Source organism: Neolamprologus multifasciatus, chromosome 16 (genome assembly GCF_963576455.1).
Source record: "Neolamprologus multifasciatus chromosome 16, fNeoMul1.2, whole genome shotgun sequence".
In the NCBI taxonomy this organism is placed as follows: domain Eukaryota; kingdom Metazoa; phylum Chordata; class Actinopteri; order Cichliformes; family Cichlidae; genus Neolamprologus; species Neolamprologus multifasciatus.
Window position 1 is genome coordinate 5,099,330 of NC_140454.1, and position 14,863 is coordinate 5,114,192.

General features: G+C 42.2%; 1 protein-coding gene and 1 long non-coding RNA gene across 6 annotated transcripts in view; both read left to right on the top strand.

Moving 5' to 3' along the window:
- Window positions 1-7,096: 7,096 nt before the first annotated feature.
- Window positions 7,097-14,863, top strand: part of LOC146500077 (mitogen-activated protein kinase kinase kinase kinase 4-like) — a 112,669-nt gene continuing 104,902 nt past the window's right edge. The window contains exons 1-2 of one of the 5 annotated variants that reach the window (XM_085135938.1): window positions 7,097-7,447; window positions 7,712-7,777. In XM_085135938.1, coding sequence (XP_084992064.1) covers window positions 7,391-7,447; window positions 7,712-7,777 — 123 coding nt within the window. In that variant the 5' untranslated portion in view covers window positions 7,097-7,390. The remainder of the gene's footprint in view (window positions 7,448-7,711; window positions 7,778-14,863) is intronic. The other 4 variants (XM_085135935.1, XM_085135936.1, XM_085135937.1 and 1 more) reach the window with 4 other exon arrangements.
- LOC146500078 (uncharacterized) overlaps window positions 7,784-14,863 on the top strand; it is a 32,435-nt gene continuing 25,355 nt past the window's right edge. The window contains exon 1 of the long non-coding RNA XR_014869875.1: window positions 7,784-14,848. This is a non-coding gene — a long non-coding RNA (uncharacterized LOC146500078). The remainder of the gene's footprint in view (window positions 14,849-14,863) is intronic.

Consider the following 14,863-nt stretch of genomic DNA (forward strand, 5'->3'; position numbering starts at 1 on the left):
TGTCCAGATATGTAATTTCTGCCTCCTGTTTTCTAGGTTCAAAGAGCACGAGGTGTTTTTTCTTCCCACCCCAGGCATCTTTTTCATTCATACACCAACAGGCCTTTAGTGGTGGGAAGCCATACTAGCATTGCCAACAGTTACATGTCCTGCTTCAGGTAATCAGTGGGACTGAGGCCTAGGCTCAGGTAAAACTAGTCACTCTCAATCCTGCTTTGACCATTGAATGCAACGAAATGGCAAATCTTGCAAATTCAGCTTCATCGACATGCTGACATGCAGTTACACATCACAACTTCAACGGCACAGAGGATGAAGGAGGAAGCTGTGGTCGATCAAACACAAGCACAGTGTTAGCTCAGTGTTCGACCCATCCGGGTTATGGTTAGGTTTAGGGTAAGAGTCAGGGTTAGGCATTCATCTTTGATTATTAGGGTTAGGGTAGGGAAAGCATTATGCCAATGGGAGGTCCCCACAAAGATAGCAAACCAGACGTTTGTGTGTGCCATTATGTACATAGTGTAACAGACAAGTTTAAAAATATCAGTGTGATGATCAGAGTGTAACGCGTTACTGTAATCTGATTACTTTTTTCATGTAACGAGTAAAGTAAGGGATTACTATTGCAAAAACGGTAATTAGATTACAGTTACTTTCCTGTAGGAACGCTGCGTTACTGCGTTACTAACACCGTGATTTTTTGCCAGAATGTCTCATGACAGTGACGTAAGCGAGTGTAACCGTTTGTGACAACAGCTGTGTGCAGATCAACAATGGATCATATATCGAGTGCGGGAGAGTGTGAGCATGTAGCGTTTAAAGCGTGGAAGTACTGACCTTACTTTGAGTTTGATTCCATAAAAAGTGACAAAAACATTAGTGTCCGCTGTGCGTGGGAAGAAAACTTCTTTTTAAAGCGAAAAAAACCCTAAACTTCCGAGCAAGCACCGAGTGCGCTATGACGTAATGGGAAATTCACAGAGAAGCTGCCGTATCCTTCCACTGACCGCTGCGGCACACCTGCACCAGGGTAAACCTCCGCCTACACTACTCCTGCTTTACAGGTGAAAATAGAGCAACAGGACCGCTAGTCTTTGACTTTATTTATTTTCTGCTGTGTTTTACTTGCATCTATTTGAAAGACTGAGTGTAAACACAAAAAAATATTTTATTTTATGTGCTGGAATGTGCAGAAAATAAGTTTAAATGTTAAACAAATTTCTTCCAGTCAGAGAATGTTGCATATAATTACATTTTTGCTTGATGCATAAAGTTAAAAGATTAAAACTAACAAAACAAGTTTTAAAAAGAGACTTTTCCATCTGATTACATTTTGTATGATGGATTATGCAGAAAAAGTAGAATTGGGCTGAAAGATTGATTGTTTTATCACCTATTCAGGGTGTAAAGCGTGTTTTAAAAAAGTAACTAAGTAATGAATTACTTTTGAAAATAAGTAATCAGTAAAGTAACAGGATTACTTTTATGGGGAAGTAATCAGTAATTAGTTACTGATTACTTTTTTCAAGTAACTTGACCAACACTGGTGATGATTGGTGTTAAAGATAGCTAACGCTCCGTAAATGGACTCATGGTTATGCCTCACCCTATAATAAAACTATAGTTAAAACTGTTCAGGCTAAAACTTAGATCTTGTCACGGTTTGGCTGGCAGACCGTGGGGATATGGGGAATGAGGACCCAGGCGCGGTGCTCTGTGTATAAACAGTGCGTTTATTTACAGTGATGGAAAAACATGACAATAAATCCCGTCCTCTTCCCAGTGTTCATGCTCCTGTCTCTGCTTCTCCGTGATGAGCACCCCGTGCTCGCTGCCCTCTCGTCTCCCGCTACTCCTGGGGACATAAGAGAGAGGCAGCTGTCAGACACACAATAATGCAGGAGACTCAAACTAAGGACTGGTCGAGAGACTAACGTGAAGCCACGCAATGATCCAGTGTCGGCGAGAGCTCCACCACACTCTCAAGTAGCTCCTCCGACGAGGCCTGATCAGCTGCAGGTGTGTCAAGGTCTTCAGGTGTGGCCAATCACCTGCCAGGGCCACACACACACACCTACATGCACATATGTCTACAAGCAGGGAGAACGAGGGACAGCAATACAAAATACATACATTATAATATTAGTCCATAACTGCTCAGGACCCTGACAGATCTTTTAAAAAGCTACACACACACACAAAAGGAAAATATCTGGATCAAAGCCTTTTCTGTAATAGCTCTTAGTCCCTGTTTGACCTGATTAACAGCCACGGTTGTTGAGTCACCGTGTGTGAGTACCATCTGATGACATTAGAAATACAAACATGAATGTCCAGTGACAAAAGCCACTTCCTCCACCTCCAAGGTGTGGATCAGTGGCAGTGGGTGTGTTTGTCACAGGGATTAAATGGTATTGTTTGCTATTTCAGGTTCAGCTTGGTCGTGCGCGTCGTTAGAAACTTCTCCTTCTGACTTCCCCTCCACGGCGCTGTTTTTGATTTCATCATTATGTTGCGTAGCAAGACAAAACTCAGATACAGACGATACAGATGAGTAACCTGACACATGGAAAATTACCTTGTGAGAAGAGCTTGCTAAAAAAAGCACACAGACACACGTCTTTGATGCGATCTGACAAGCTCTTTGGTGAAGAACCATCTGAGATAAACATGCATTATGAAAACCTAAGAGAGAAAGAAAATACTTGCAAATGGACAAACACTGAAGAGCCGAGCTTCAGCAAACACTGAGCGGTGTCCTCCATGAGTCACTCTGGGAAGGCTCACGAAGAGTCTGAGTATATTTTCCAGGTCTAGAATAAACTAAGCAGCCAAATTTACATGTCCAGCCTGGAATCTCCAAAATATCCCTTCTATAGATAACACATGAAAGCAGGGCACACCCAGCGGTTGATACTTTGATGTCTTTGGGTCATCCCCCTTCATCACCTTCAAAGGAAAGACTCAATCAAGCAGGCAAGACCATAAGTTTTAGGGCACAGTGCAAAATTATTTTTATCCCCAACAGGATGTGAAACAGCAGCTCATATGACCCAATTCTTGCCTTCTGATGTCTTCATACTTTGTCCTTGCTACTCCATTATGTTCCTTCCCATGGCGTCCTTTTCCCCCCAAAATGTAATTGTTGTAAAAATCTGTGAACCTCATTTTCTTCTAATGATGCAATCAAAGTTGTGTTTTTTGTTTTTTTATTTAAAGTGCCTCTTTTCACAATGGAAAATATGATACTGAAGGTATGTTTGTATATGTTAACTTGTACTCCAGATTCCTGTGGTTTAGTTTCATGTGGGCTAACTTTTTTCTTTGTTTTCCTTTTTTTGGTGTACATGGATTGACAGTTTAAAGTGAGCGAGGCAAAGCTTTAGCATCTGGATTACCAGAGAAATGTAAAACTGTAGCATAGGGATGGACATGGATATAGAAAAGAGAGCAAAAATAACAAACAAACAGACAAAGTGAATTCGCTGCAGAAAACAGACTGAGGACAAATTGCAGAACAAGAATCAGGAAACTGAACTGACTGGCTGAAGAGCTGCTGATGGATAAAAACAACAGATGTAAATAGAGGGCTACAATTCAAAAAATACAAAAAGTTTGAATTGTCTCATCCAAACTTGCAAATAAAATTGTCATTATTGGGACTCTGTTTTACGGCTCGTGAAGACACAACAGTGCATCTACCAAGTTTTGTCATTAAGTTTCAGCCTACTAGTGTTAGACTTATACTTATAATTATTTATTATATATAACTTATAATGAGTGGATGTGTAAATGTGCTGTGTTGGATTGACATCGAGTCATTTTTCAGGCCATTTGACTACAGTGAACTCTCTAATCAGTTAGATTATCTGGGCTTTGTGACATGGCACATTATCCCACTGGACGCAGCCCTCAGAGGAGTACATAGTGGTAAAAAGTGGATGGACATGATCACCAATAATACTCAGACAGGTCATCACCTTTAAATGATGCTCTCCTGGTATTAAGGGGCCAAAAGTGTGCAAAGGGAATATCCTCCACACCATTAGACCATCATCTGCTTCCTTTTCTGATGACCTCAAAGCAGGATGGATCCATGGTTTGTACTCTGCGCTGAAAAGCTTAGAAATATGGTATCTAACCAGATTCTTACTCTGGATGGCATTACCTTGGCCTCCAGTAACACTGTGAGGAACCTTGGAGTCAGTTTTGACCAGGATATGTCCTTCAACGCACATATTAAACAAATATGTAAGACTGCGTTCTTCCATTTGCGCAACATCTCTAAAATTAGAAATATCCTGTCTCAGAGTGACGCTGAAAAACTAGTTCATGCATTTATTACTTCCAGGCTGGACGACTGCAATTCATTATTATCAGGATGTCCAAAAAACTCACTGAAAAGCCTTCAGCTAATCCAAAATGCTGCAGCAAGAGTACTGACAGGGACTAGAAGGAGAGAGCATATTTCTCCTGTTTTGGCTTCCCTTCATTGGCTTCCTGTTAAATCCAGAATTGAATTCAAAATCCTGCTCCTCACATACAAGGTCTTAAATAATCAGGCCCCATCTTATCTTAATGACCTTGTAGTACCATATCACCCTATTAGAGCACTTCGCTCTCGCTCTGCAGGCCTACTTGTTGTTCCTAGAGTATTTAAAAGTAGAATGGGAGGCAGAGCCTTCAGTTTTCAGGCCCCTCTTCTGTGGAACCAGCTTCCAGTTTGGATTCAGGAGACAGACACTATCTCTACTTTTAAGATTAGGCTTAAAACTTTCCTTTGTGCTAAAGCATATAGTTAGGGCTGGACCAGGTGACCCTGAATCCTCCCTTAGTTATGCTGCAATAGATGTAGGCTGCCGGGGGATTCCCATGATGCATTGAGTTTTTCCTTTCCAGTCACCTTTCTCACTCACTATGTGTTAACAGACCTCTCTGTATTGAATCGTATCTGTTATTAACCTCTGTCTCTCTTCCACAGCATGTCTTTATCCTGTCTTCCTTGTCTCACCCCAACCGGTCGCAGCAGATGGCCGCCCCTCCCTGAGCCTGGTTCTGCTGGAGGTTTCTTCCTGTTAAAAGGGAGTTTTTCCTTCCCACTGTCGCCAAAGTGCTTGCTCATAGGGGGTCATATGATTGTTGGGTTTTCTCTGTATCTATGAAGCGCCTTGAGGCGACTTTTGTTGTGATTTGGCGCTATATTGAATTGAATTGAATTGAATTTCATGTTGTTTACACCCACCATCCAAATGTCACAGCAGAAACTAAAACTAACCTGGCTGCATTTTTGTTTTGGTGTAGCCTCAGTTTCCTGTTCTTAGCTGGCAGGAGTGGCACCAAGTGCGGCCTTCTGTTGCTGTAGCCCATCTCCTTCAAGGTTTGACGTCTTGTGAATTCAGAGATGCTCTTCTGCATACACTGGTTGTGGTGGGTGGTTGTTTGAGTTACTGTTGCTTTCCTATTAGCTTGAAGCAGTCCAACCACTCACCATCAGCAGTGCATTTTCACCCAGAGAACTACCACAAACAGGATATTTTCTCTTTATTGTCTCTAGTGCATTTTTCATGGTAATATCAATTGTTGAGTTGACCCATTTCAGCCTGGACTGAAGCAACCAGCAGACCTTTACTTCAGACATTAGTATCAACATCACATCCAGCATCTAGAGGGATGCTGGAGAACAAATCATACAACATGACTTGTAAAAGAGGATGCTGATATCATCGTGATGTGATATGTTATCAGTATGCAGCTAACAAGCGACATGGCTGCTGACAGGTACTGTAAGAGGGATGGCAGCAGGAAATAATGCAGCTCGTCTGCAAAGCAGTGACAGCAGTACTGAAATATTTATCACTGTTTCCATTTCACATGCTCTAATTGCCCTGTATCCCTGTCTGAGAAATGGGAGGATACAAACAAAAGCTGGAGGAAAAGAAGAAACTAGGAAAACTGTTTGCGTGAAGGCAATAAACTACTAAATGAAACAGGACTTGCCAATAGCTACGCATTTACAATTACTTACATTGTAACTACTGACTAGATTTGTCATTTATCTGATTGCTCTGATTAGTTGTTGCTTTTCGCACAAGGGTCCAAAAAGCTATGTTTTGCATGACGGACTACTGGCAGCTAGGACTGTGCCTTAACCCATTATAGTCATTGATGATGTGTTAATATAGGCGCTTTTTATAAACAGTGTCAAAGGGGAGTTAGTAGGTTCTGTGTAACAAACTATCTGGTTGATGCCAGAGAGATAGTTTCCCTTTAAACATCTTACATGGTTTGATTTCAATTATTGCTCAAGTCGTGTTACAACTATAACCCCATCTTTGTTGAGAGGACATCAAAGTATAGCCAGAAGCAATATAAATATGCAGGATGGGGCTATGTCTGCTTAAATGGACTAACCATGTGTGATTACTTTGTGTCTACTGACTTGATAGCTGCGCGCTAGCTTCTGCGTAGCAATAACGGTTATCAGCCATGCTAGTATCAACTGCATCCTCATTCTAGCAATCTTGAATATACACAAGAGTTATTTTAGTTTTGTATTTTCTAGTTATTTTTATTTAATTTGAATTTTGGTTTTTATTCGGTTAGTTTCAGTGAGTTTCCAGAGTCTATTTCTTGCTTAGTTTTTATCGTTTAAAAATGTTTCTGTTTCTGTTTTATTTTGTTTTGTTTTATAACAATTTAAGTATTATTGCATGCAATGCATATATCAGAAGCTAAACTAACAACTAAAATGTTTTTTTCACATCTAGTTTTTTCTCAGGAGGTGCACGTTGGGTTACGAGGAAGCATATGGCGCAAGGTTAAAAGGCATTTCCATTTATGTTGTAAGTCACCACGGCATTTCCTGCAGAGATTTAAATCAGGCAGTGCTCCAGCGCTAAAGTTTAATAGGGTGGGCGTGGTGAAGAAGAAATAAGTAATCCTAAGAGGTGGGTTGTGTTTGTAACTGCTATATATTGTTGAACCACTTGTGTGAATGCGCATGTGCAGAAATACTTCAGGGTGGTGAGGAGGGGGTGACTTTGGTTCCAGGCCCCAGAAAATCTAGTGCTGTCCCTGGGATAAAGGGGCGGGGAATGAGGAGAAAGAGAGGCAGAGAGACATAGGGACTGACTGCGAGAGAGAGAGGGCGGAGAATAGAGAGAGAGAGAGAGAGAGAGCAGCAGGCAGCGGTCCGGCACTTGGTCGGTATGTAGCAGCAGCAGCGGAGCTTCTGTCTGGGACTATAGCGAGAGAAAAACGCGCCTTGGGTTGAAAATATTAGTAAGGGGATTAAAATTAAAACTACCCGAGGATGAGACATACGCCGTCCGCCTGAAGGAGACTAAAACACGCCGTTATTCCGCTAATTTACCACCTTTTTTAAACGAAAATGGCGAACGACTCTCCGGCTAAAAGTCTGGTGGACATAGACCTGGCATCCCTGAGGGTGAGTGTGCTTCACAGTGACATTTTCACGCTCGCGTTTACCCTCTTTCTCCCTCTGTTTTTTTTTTTAAACAAAAAATACAATCACACAGCGAGGCAGTGCTGTTGTTGACACAGCCCTACGGCAGCTTTTCTTTGTCTATATCCGCTGGCATGAGAAGCAAACCGGGCGCAGCCGGCTCCTGCATCGAACGAACCCGCTTGTAATTGCTACGGGGAATCAATTAATCCGCTTCTGCTGTTTGTCTTTTTCTTTTAAATCCAGGATCCTGCTGGGATTTTCGAGCTGGTGGAAGTGGTCGGAAATGGTACATATGGACAAGTCTACAAGGTTGGTCTGAGCCTCCATCTCTCTCCCTGTTTCTCTCAGTGTGTGTGTGTGTGTGTGTGTGTGTTTAAGCACCATCTGAGAACAAACTGGCGGCGGAAACTGGAGCACAAACATGCATTTATGTATTTTTTCCTCTCTCACGGTCTCAGGAACACGTTTTTATAACATTACCCCCTCCCCTCCTTCACTTGGGACCAGTGCGGTCTGGACTGGATTATCGCTGATAGCGTTTTGACCTCTCTCTCTGCTTTACATCCATTTATTTATTTTAATTATTTCCTCGTAATGTTATTCAACGATGCTAACATCATCCCGGTAACGTTAGGCCTATTTTGGTCCTGAAGAGATCCCTCCTCCCTCTCCTCCTCTCCTCATCCACACCCCAGTGAAATATTCCTTGCACAGTGCACGCGTTGCCTCGCACTGACAGGGCCGACCCAATCCGTGCATGACAGGCTTCACCACGCTGACCGACTTGTGCGCCATTGGGTGGGCGGTGTTTCATTGCGCATTTGTGCACACCGTTGCCCGGCAGGCCTTTCTGCTGGAGCGGCCCTGTGCTGCATTAATGGGAGGGGGGGAGGAGGTAGGCCTGTTCATCCCATCACACTTAGCGGAAAAGGCATTTGACGGAGACCTGGTGCTCTTGCAGCCCAGTTTTCCACCTCCATAGCCTGGCAGAGATGAGCAGCGACATCACCCTGTTGTTGTTATTTGGCAAAGCTGAGAGCACACAGGGAAAAAAGGAGGAATGGGTTACAGCTGATGGATCTGCCAGAGCTTCTGTTGAGCCGGCTCCTGGAAAATAGCATCTCACACACATGCAGCTTTGTATCATATAAAGCTTTTGCATTTCTGAATGTTGCTGTGGTTTGTTTTCAAAATATGTCACATGAATATCATGTAAAACACAAAGCAGGTAAGGCTTGGGTGGCTGTGACCTGCAGTCATTTGCAACATCTGATACTTGTGTAGCACAAATTGCAAGTCAAATTGATCCTTATGTTCCTGAAGCTAGAAAATAGTCCCCGTATGTGTATGTTTGTGCGCTTTTTTTCCCCCCTTCTGTGCTGCATTCTAGCAATGGCATTGGCCCAGCCCAAATCCTTTTGGAATAACTCCAACTGAATTTCACTGAACAACAAACACCTTGACTGAGATTTGTGGTGCACATGCTCTCTCCACTAGGTTTTTTTGTACGATTAATTGAAACTGACTTTAGGTTTTGTCGAGCTCTTTTCACACGTGAACACACATGACATTGTCTGAAGTTGTTCTTTCTTACATGTCGCACACAGTGGGAGGAGTGCGTGCCGGTGCTGTGATTTCAGAGCTGCAAGTACACCGTTAATTTAAGTGTGCTGCCTCTGGTACGTGCAGTAGGCATGACTTTACTTGCTAGCTGTGAACAAACCAGTCTTATCACATGAACTGTTCTTAAATCTGCGCATCTGGACGTCACACAGATTTTAGAGTAGAGAACTAGGAGGTTATAGTCTGATGGGTGAATGTCTGGGAAAAGTTGGGGGCTGCTATGCATAAGGTAAGCTAGGCAGGGGTTTTACAGTCAGCTAGCTTAATCAGCTCTTACTAAGCATTAAATCGTGATTTAATTTGGAGGACAGAATTGTTTTTGGACAGTACACAGAGGGAGGGGGTAATTCCGTCATTTAAGTATGACTGCAGCTGTCAGCCAGTGTTTTTGAACTGGATAGCGGCAAGATCTCAAATGACAAAACTACATTTTTAAGGTTTGCCTTTATTTTGGTGCCCAAAAAGACTTTAAAAAAGAGTTACATCAGCCTCATAATATGATTAGTACTGTTGTTATGGAGGTTGTAACATGTGCTAGAAATCATGACATGAAGACGATTGAAAATAGATTAAAGTTATACATAAATATGTTAAATGGAGGTCGCCTCCCTATCGCAAAAATGAAGTCGGTGCGTAAGTGCCTTAAACCTGCAAGGCCACTATATGGCGATAGCTGTGGTTGCAAAAAAGGACTTCTGGTCCTGTAGATGTCTGCGGGAAAACATCTTTTTACTTGACCTCCTTAATGTTTCTGAATTTATGAGCTCAGTCACTCATTTCAAATTGAGTCTATTTTATAACTCTTGGTCAAGCCTGTGTTTTAAAATTAAGGACTGCCTGCTCATTGGCTATAAGTTGTCAGCCACTAGCCACTCGGCTACTAAGATAAATAAACGCTTATCTCAAGGCTTCAGTCGAAATCTCAGAATCTAGTGGGTGACATTATTGTAGCCACGTCCATCTTTTACACTGTCCACACCACCTAGTGGTCCTGCAATCCTGAAGTGGATAAGTAGAGAAAAAGAATGGATGGATATATGCTATGTTGTTTACCTCTAGCTGGTTAACATGCTCCATATGGTAGCAATGGTATGAGATCATGTTAAAGCCTCGATAGTGTCCATCTGGAGCAGTTACTGTGGACAGAGATTAGCTTTGGCTCTGCTAATGAATACAGTCCTAAAGTGTGAATGGAGACCCAGAATTAAGGTTTCTTAAGCCTGATTTTAATAAAATATAATATTCCCATATATTTATATATTATCAATTTTCATTTATCGGCCATCATAAATGTCAATAAGGGCACATTAGCGAAAGGCTAATATCACCCAATAATATTGGCTGGGCAGTGTTAGGACGTCTTAGGACTGGCAGTCCAGTCTTATGCAAGCATATACGTGAGCTTATGTTCGTCTGACCTCTGCACCGAGTGATTCCTCTTATTGAGAGGAGCGTCACTTTGAATTTCTAGTCGTGGATGGCGAGGCCGGCCCTGCGGCGAGCCTCTGTAAATGCACGCTCGGTGTGTGCAGCGAAATTTCTCCTTGTAATTATACACAGTGTGTTTGTTTGGCTGTTTTTGTTTTTTCGGTGCTGCAAGAAAAACAAGACTGAATGAGATCTCGATTTACTTTGAATTATTATTATTTTGTTTGTTTCTTTGTGGTCGGCGGGAGTGGAAGGCGGCGGTGGCTGTAAACGTTTCATTAGAGCAGGGGACAAGTGGTTTTGGGAATGCTCTGATGCACTGAAGCACAAATTAACCTTGACATTTTGAGTTTAGTTCCTCAGGATTCAATGAATCATAATTACGTGTGCCAACCAGGGTTTGAGTGAAGCTGAGGCTATTTTTTTTCCGCTGCTTGTCTGCGCTGCCTGCCTCGCTAACATCTGACCCAAAAACCTATGTGTGTCTGCATGTGTGTGCCTGTGTGTGTTTGGGTCTGCACATGTGCACTTGATCCTCCACACTTGGCGATTGGTCAGGTTTCCCAGGCTGGCAAGTAGCTGCAGAGCATGACAGAGTGAGGAGTGTTGCAGCTGTGTGCACCGACAACAGCTGTTGGGACAGAGAAATAAAAACAGGAGAGGGAGTAGAGGGGTCGGGGAGAGAGAGACAGAGAAGATTTCACCATTGAAGTGCCAAAGTGTTTTAATTTGCTTGTAGAAAATAAAGACGAGGGCCTCAGTGCATCACTCACACCGCTGTGCAAGCCACGTATTAAATCGAACATCCCAGACGACAAGCTTGCCTCCACGCGATGGGGTTTCGAGTTTAGCGTAATGTGTAGGTTTCACTGGATTTCTTTGAAATGAAAAGCTGAAACATCTGCAAAAAACATGAAAAGAAACAAATGAATATGCAGAGGTCACAGTGTTTCTGTTTCCATTTAAACAGTGGGAGGTGAGGGAAAAGTTCAATCAAAGCTGAAGAGAGGGGCTGGAGAAACTCTGGGGTTAGGCTGCACTCAGCATGTGGGGCTGGGAATCCCCCTCTCTCTGAGGAAATGGTTTAACCCATTTATGACTTGCTGAGCTTTGAGTCTCGCTGCGCTTCTTTCCTTTACTCACTGTTTCAGGCTCACCGGCTCACTCCGTTGTATAAAGTTGTAACAAAGTATCCGAGTCAAGTAAACAAATAAGTTTTTTGGCTTCACTCCCCAAAGATGAAGCTTGTTACCTCATTTGTAGAGTGAATGGAAATTTGTGAGGAAGCAGTGAAACAGCGGAAGTCATCAGCATAGTGAGGAGAAGTTGATGGCTGTGCTCTGATGGCTAGATTAGAAAAACCACAGCCCTGTTCCTGTTGTTCTGTCATGTATCCACACGGTGTATATCAGAGGTTTCAGATTTATAAAAATTCTGCAATAATATGAGATTCAAAGTGGAGTAGGAGACCGCACTGTGGATCATGTTCAACTTATTATCAACATGCTAGAGGGAGTACAAAATATCAGTTGAAATAACATAATTTCCACAAATGTGGAAAGCCTGGAAATATCCCGTTTTTACATGAGCAATTAGAATTTATACTCTTTAAGGCCTTTACACCCTTAAGCATTCATTAAAAAGTACAGATGGGCCACAAGATTAAAATGCCTGACAGGCACAGTGGGTAACTTGGCTCATCTTGTTATGGTGCCGTGTTCTGCTGGGAAACCTGGCATTCTTGCAGGTGCTACCTTAAGTCATAAATCAAAAAGCAAATTAAACAGCCCGCCTCAGTGTGCCTCAAAAATACTGCAAAAACTGCAGGAGGTATACACCATGCAAATGGAGCGGGATACGCTGGGACAAGCCTGATCCATGGAAGACCCGCCCAGCATCCCAACCTCAGAGGATCCAGTGCCCATGAGCCTGGTGTCAGCAGACAGCACAGGATGGATCACCACCACCTCCATGGGTCAGAGCTTATTTAAAGGCATTTAGGGGACCTGCACACTGTTGGAGGTGTGAGTTAAAAAAAAGTATTTATTTATTTTTTTTATTTTAATTTTTTATTGTTGTGGCAGATTATTGGAAAATGAGTAAAAACCTAAGGTAATTAGACTTTTATGTTAAAAAAAGACTTTAACTCTAAGTGAATGATTAGAAAGAGATGTGAATAAAATGAAAGCCAGATTGCACGGCAAGCTGTTCTCCTCGTATCAGAGGTGGAATATGTACCGCCTCACCCTGGTGCTGTGTTTTGTAATCATCGTTCTCTAACCTGCCATTTCAGTGGTATGTGAGGATTTTATCTGTAGTGCTTCCAATATAAACCAGTGGAACTCCAGTGCCAGATTTAATGTGCAGCTAACAAGACCAAGTGTTCCCTGTATTCTGTTTTTGGACGTAGAAGCATCAGCACTACGGTTCTCGATTTCATCTGCATCTCATGACCACGTTATGGGGAAACATGAAACGCATTTAAAGTTATAACATTGATTCATCCCCCAGTAGGAACCATCATGAATGCTGCTACTTGTTTATAATTTGGTTTATTTCACAGGAAGCCAGTGAAAAGAAGCAAGTGTAGGCGTGATAACACCTTTAGATTTGATTAAATGTTAGTTTGCAGCAATTTTAACAGCTGCAAAAATCAATAATTTTTTTTGATTTGTTGCATTTTGATAATAAATCTCTCTGGAGTTTAAGATAATGCCTGCAAAATGTGCAAAACTGTGATATAAAACACTAAATCATCTCATTTAAGGCTGAAAGTAAAACAAAACATCGGTTTAGATAGAACAGATAATAAACCGCCCGTCAAAGCAGTTTCACTTCTTGTGCAAGTCTTCATCCTGACTTTCTAACAGGAAAGATGCTTGTTTTTCTCCTTGCTGATAAAGTGAAGCTGGGTGTGGCTCTCAGCTGCATGTCATCTGCTGGGTAGAGCACCATTACTGCAAGTGTCTCAGAGGAGAGGCACCTCAGCGTATGACTGAATGCATAGCTCATCTGTCAGATACATGGATGTCTAAGTACTCAGGCTCTGTTTCAGGTTTCCTTCAACCTGCTGCAAGTCTACATCAGCATCTGCATCTTCCACGAGGTTCAGTTTGTTTCAATGAAGTGACTGCAGTGCTGTTTTTGAATACTAAATATTGCCCCACTGCTTTTAGTAATGCCCACAGCTGCAGAACAACTGGATTTTCTTTAAATGTTTTTAAAGTAATTGGTAACTGGCTTGTATTTGTATAGCGCTTTTACTAGTCCCTAAGGACCCCAAAGCGCTTTACACGTCCAGTCATCCACCCATTCACACACACATTCACACACTGGTGATGGCAGCTACATTGTAGCCACAGCAACCCTGGGGCGCACTGACAGAGGCGAGGCTCATTAAAAACACCCAGTTCATTTGAATCACCATACCTCATAGGTAGCTGGTGTATCTGGCTTTTTCTGTGACTGAAATAATATCACGAATCTTGACTTGTAGTATCCAGTAGTAGGGCTGTGCGATATGACCAAAATCTCATATCCCGATATAAGAATTCTATCGTCCGATAACGATATAAATCACAAAAATGTAACATTTTCTGTAAATTCTGTGAATCTCGGGCAGCTCGACTTGCGTGAAGTGTTTCCAGCTGCGCGTCATGTAGCTGGAGTCGAGTGTTTTAACCGATGCATGAAACGATACATTTTTAGACAGAAGTTGTAACGGGCGCCGTTTTCTTTGTGAGTATTTATTACATGGCGTGCTGCGGGGAAAAGCCTGTTCTAACGTTTGGTTAGAACGCTAAGGTTTATTTCTTAGCACCTGGCGGCTCTTTTTTGCTTCTCATTCAAATAATCTGCTCTTTCACGTGATTCAGTTTATTTTGAAAAGTCTCAACAGGATCTTGAGCTTTATCGTGAAAGGTTTATGTGGAACATAAACAAGCGGACACACGCTGCTGTTACCGTCGTTGTTGCTAACGACAACGCATAAAAACAGGCGCTTGTCCGTCCGTAGTGTGTTTATATTAAATATAAGAGAAAGAGAGAACTTTAAGAAATTAATATAGCCACTACAGTGACCATCAAAACCATGACACACCACGAAACAAACGATAGCGTAAAATGAAACAGACGTTTTTATATCATCATCTGATATATATCGTTATATCGAACAGCCCTATCCAGTAGTGCTACAAACTAGGACGGTGACTAATGCGTATACAGAGTACTTGACCTACAGTAAATCCACAGATTTGACAAACTGAAACCAAAAATAATTGTGAAAACCTTTACACTGAAAGGCTCGGGAGCAGTTCCATCAGCGCTTTGGTGCAACTTCTCCAT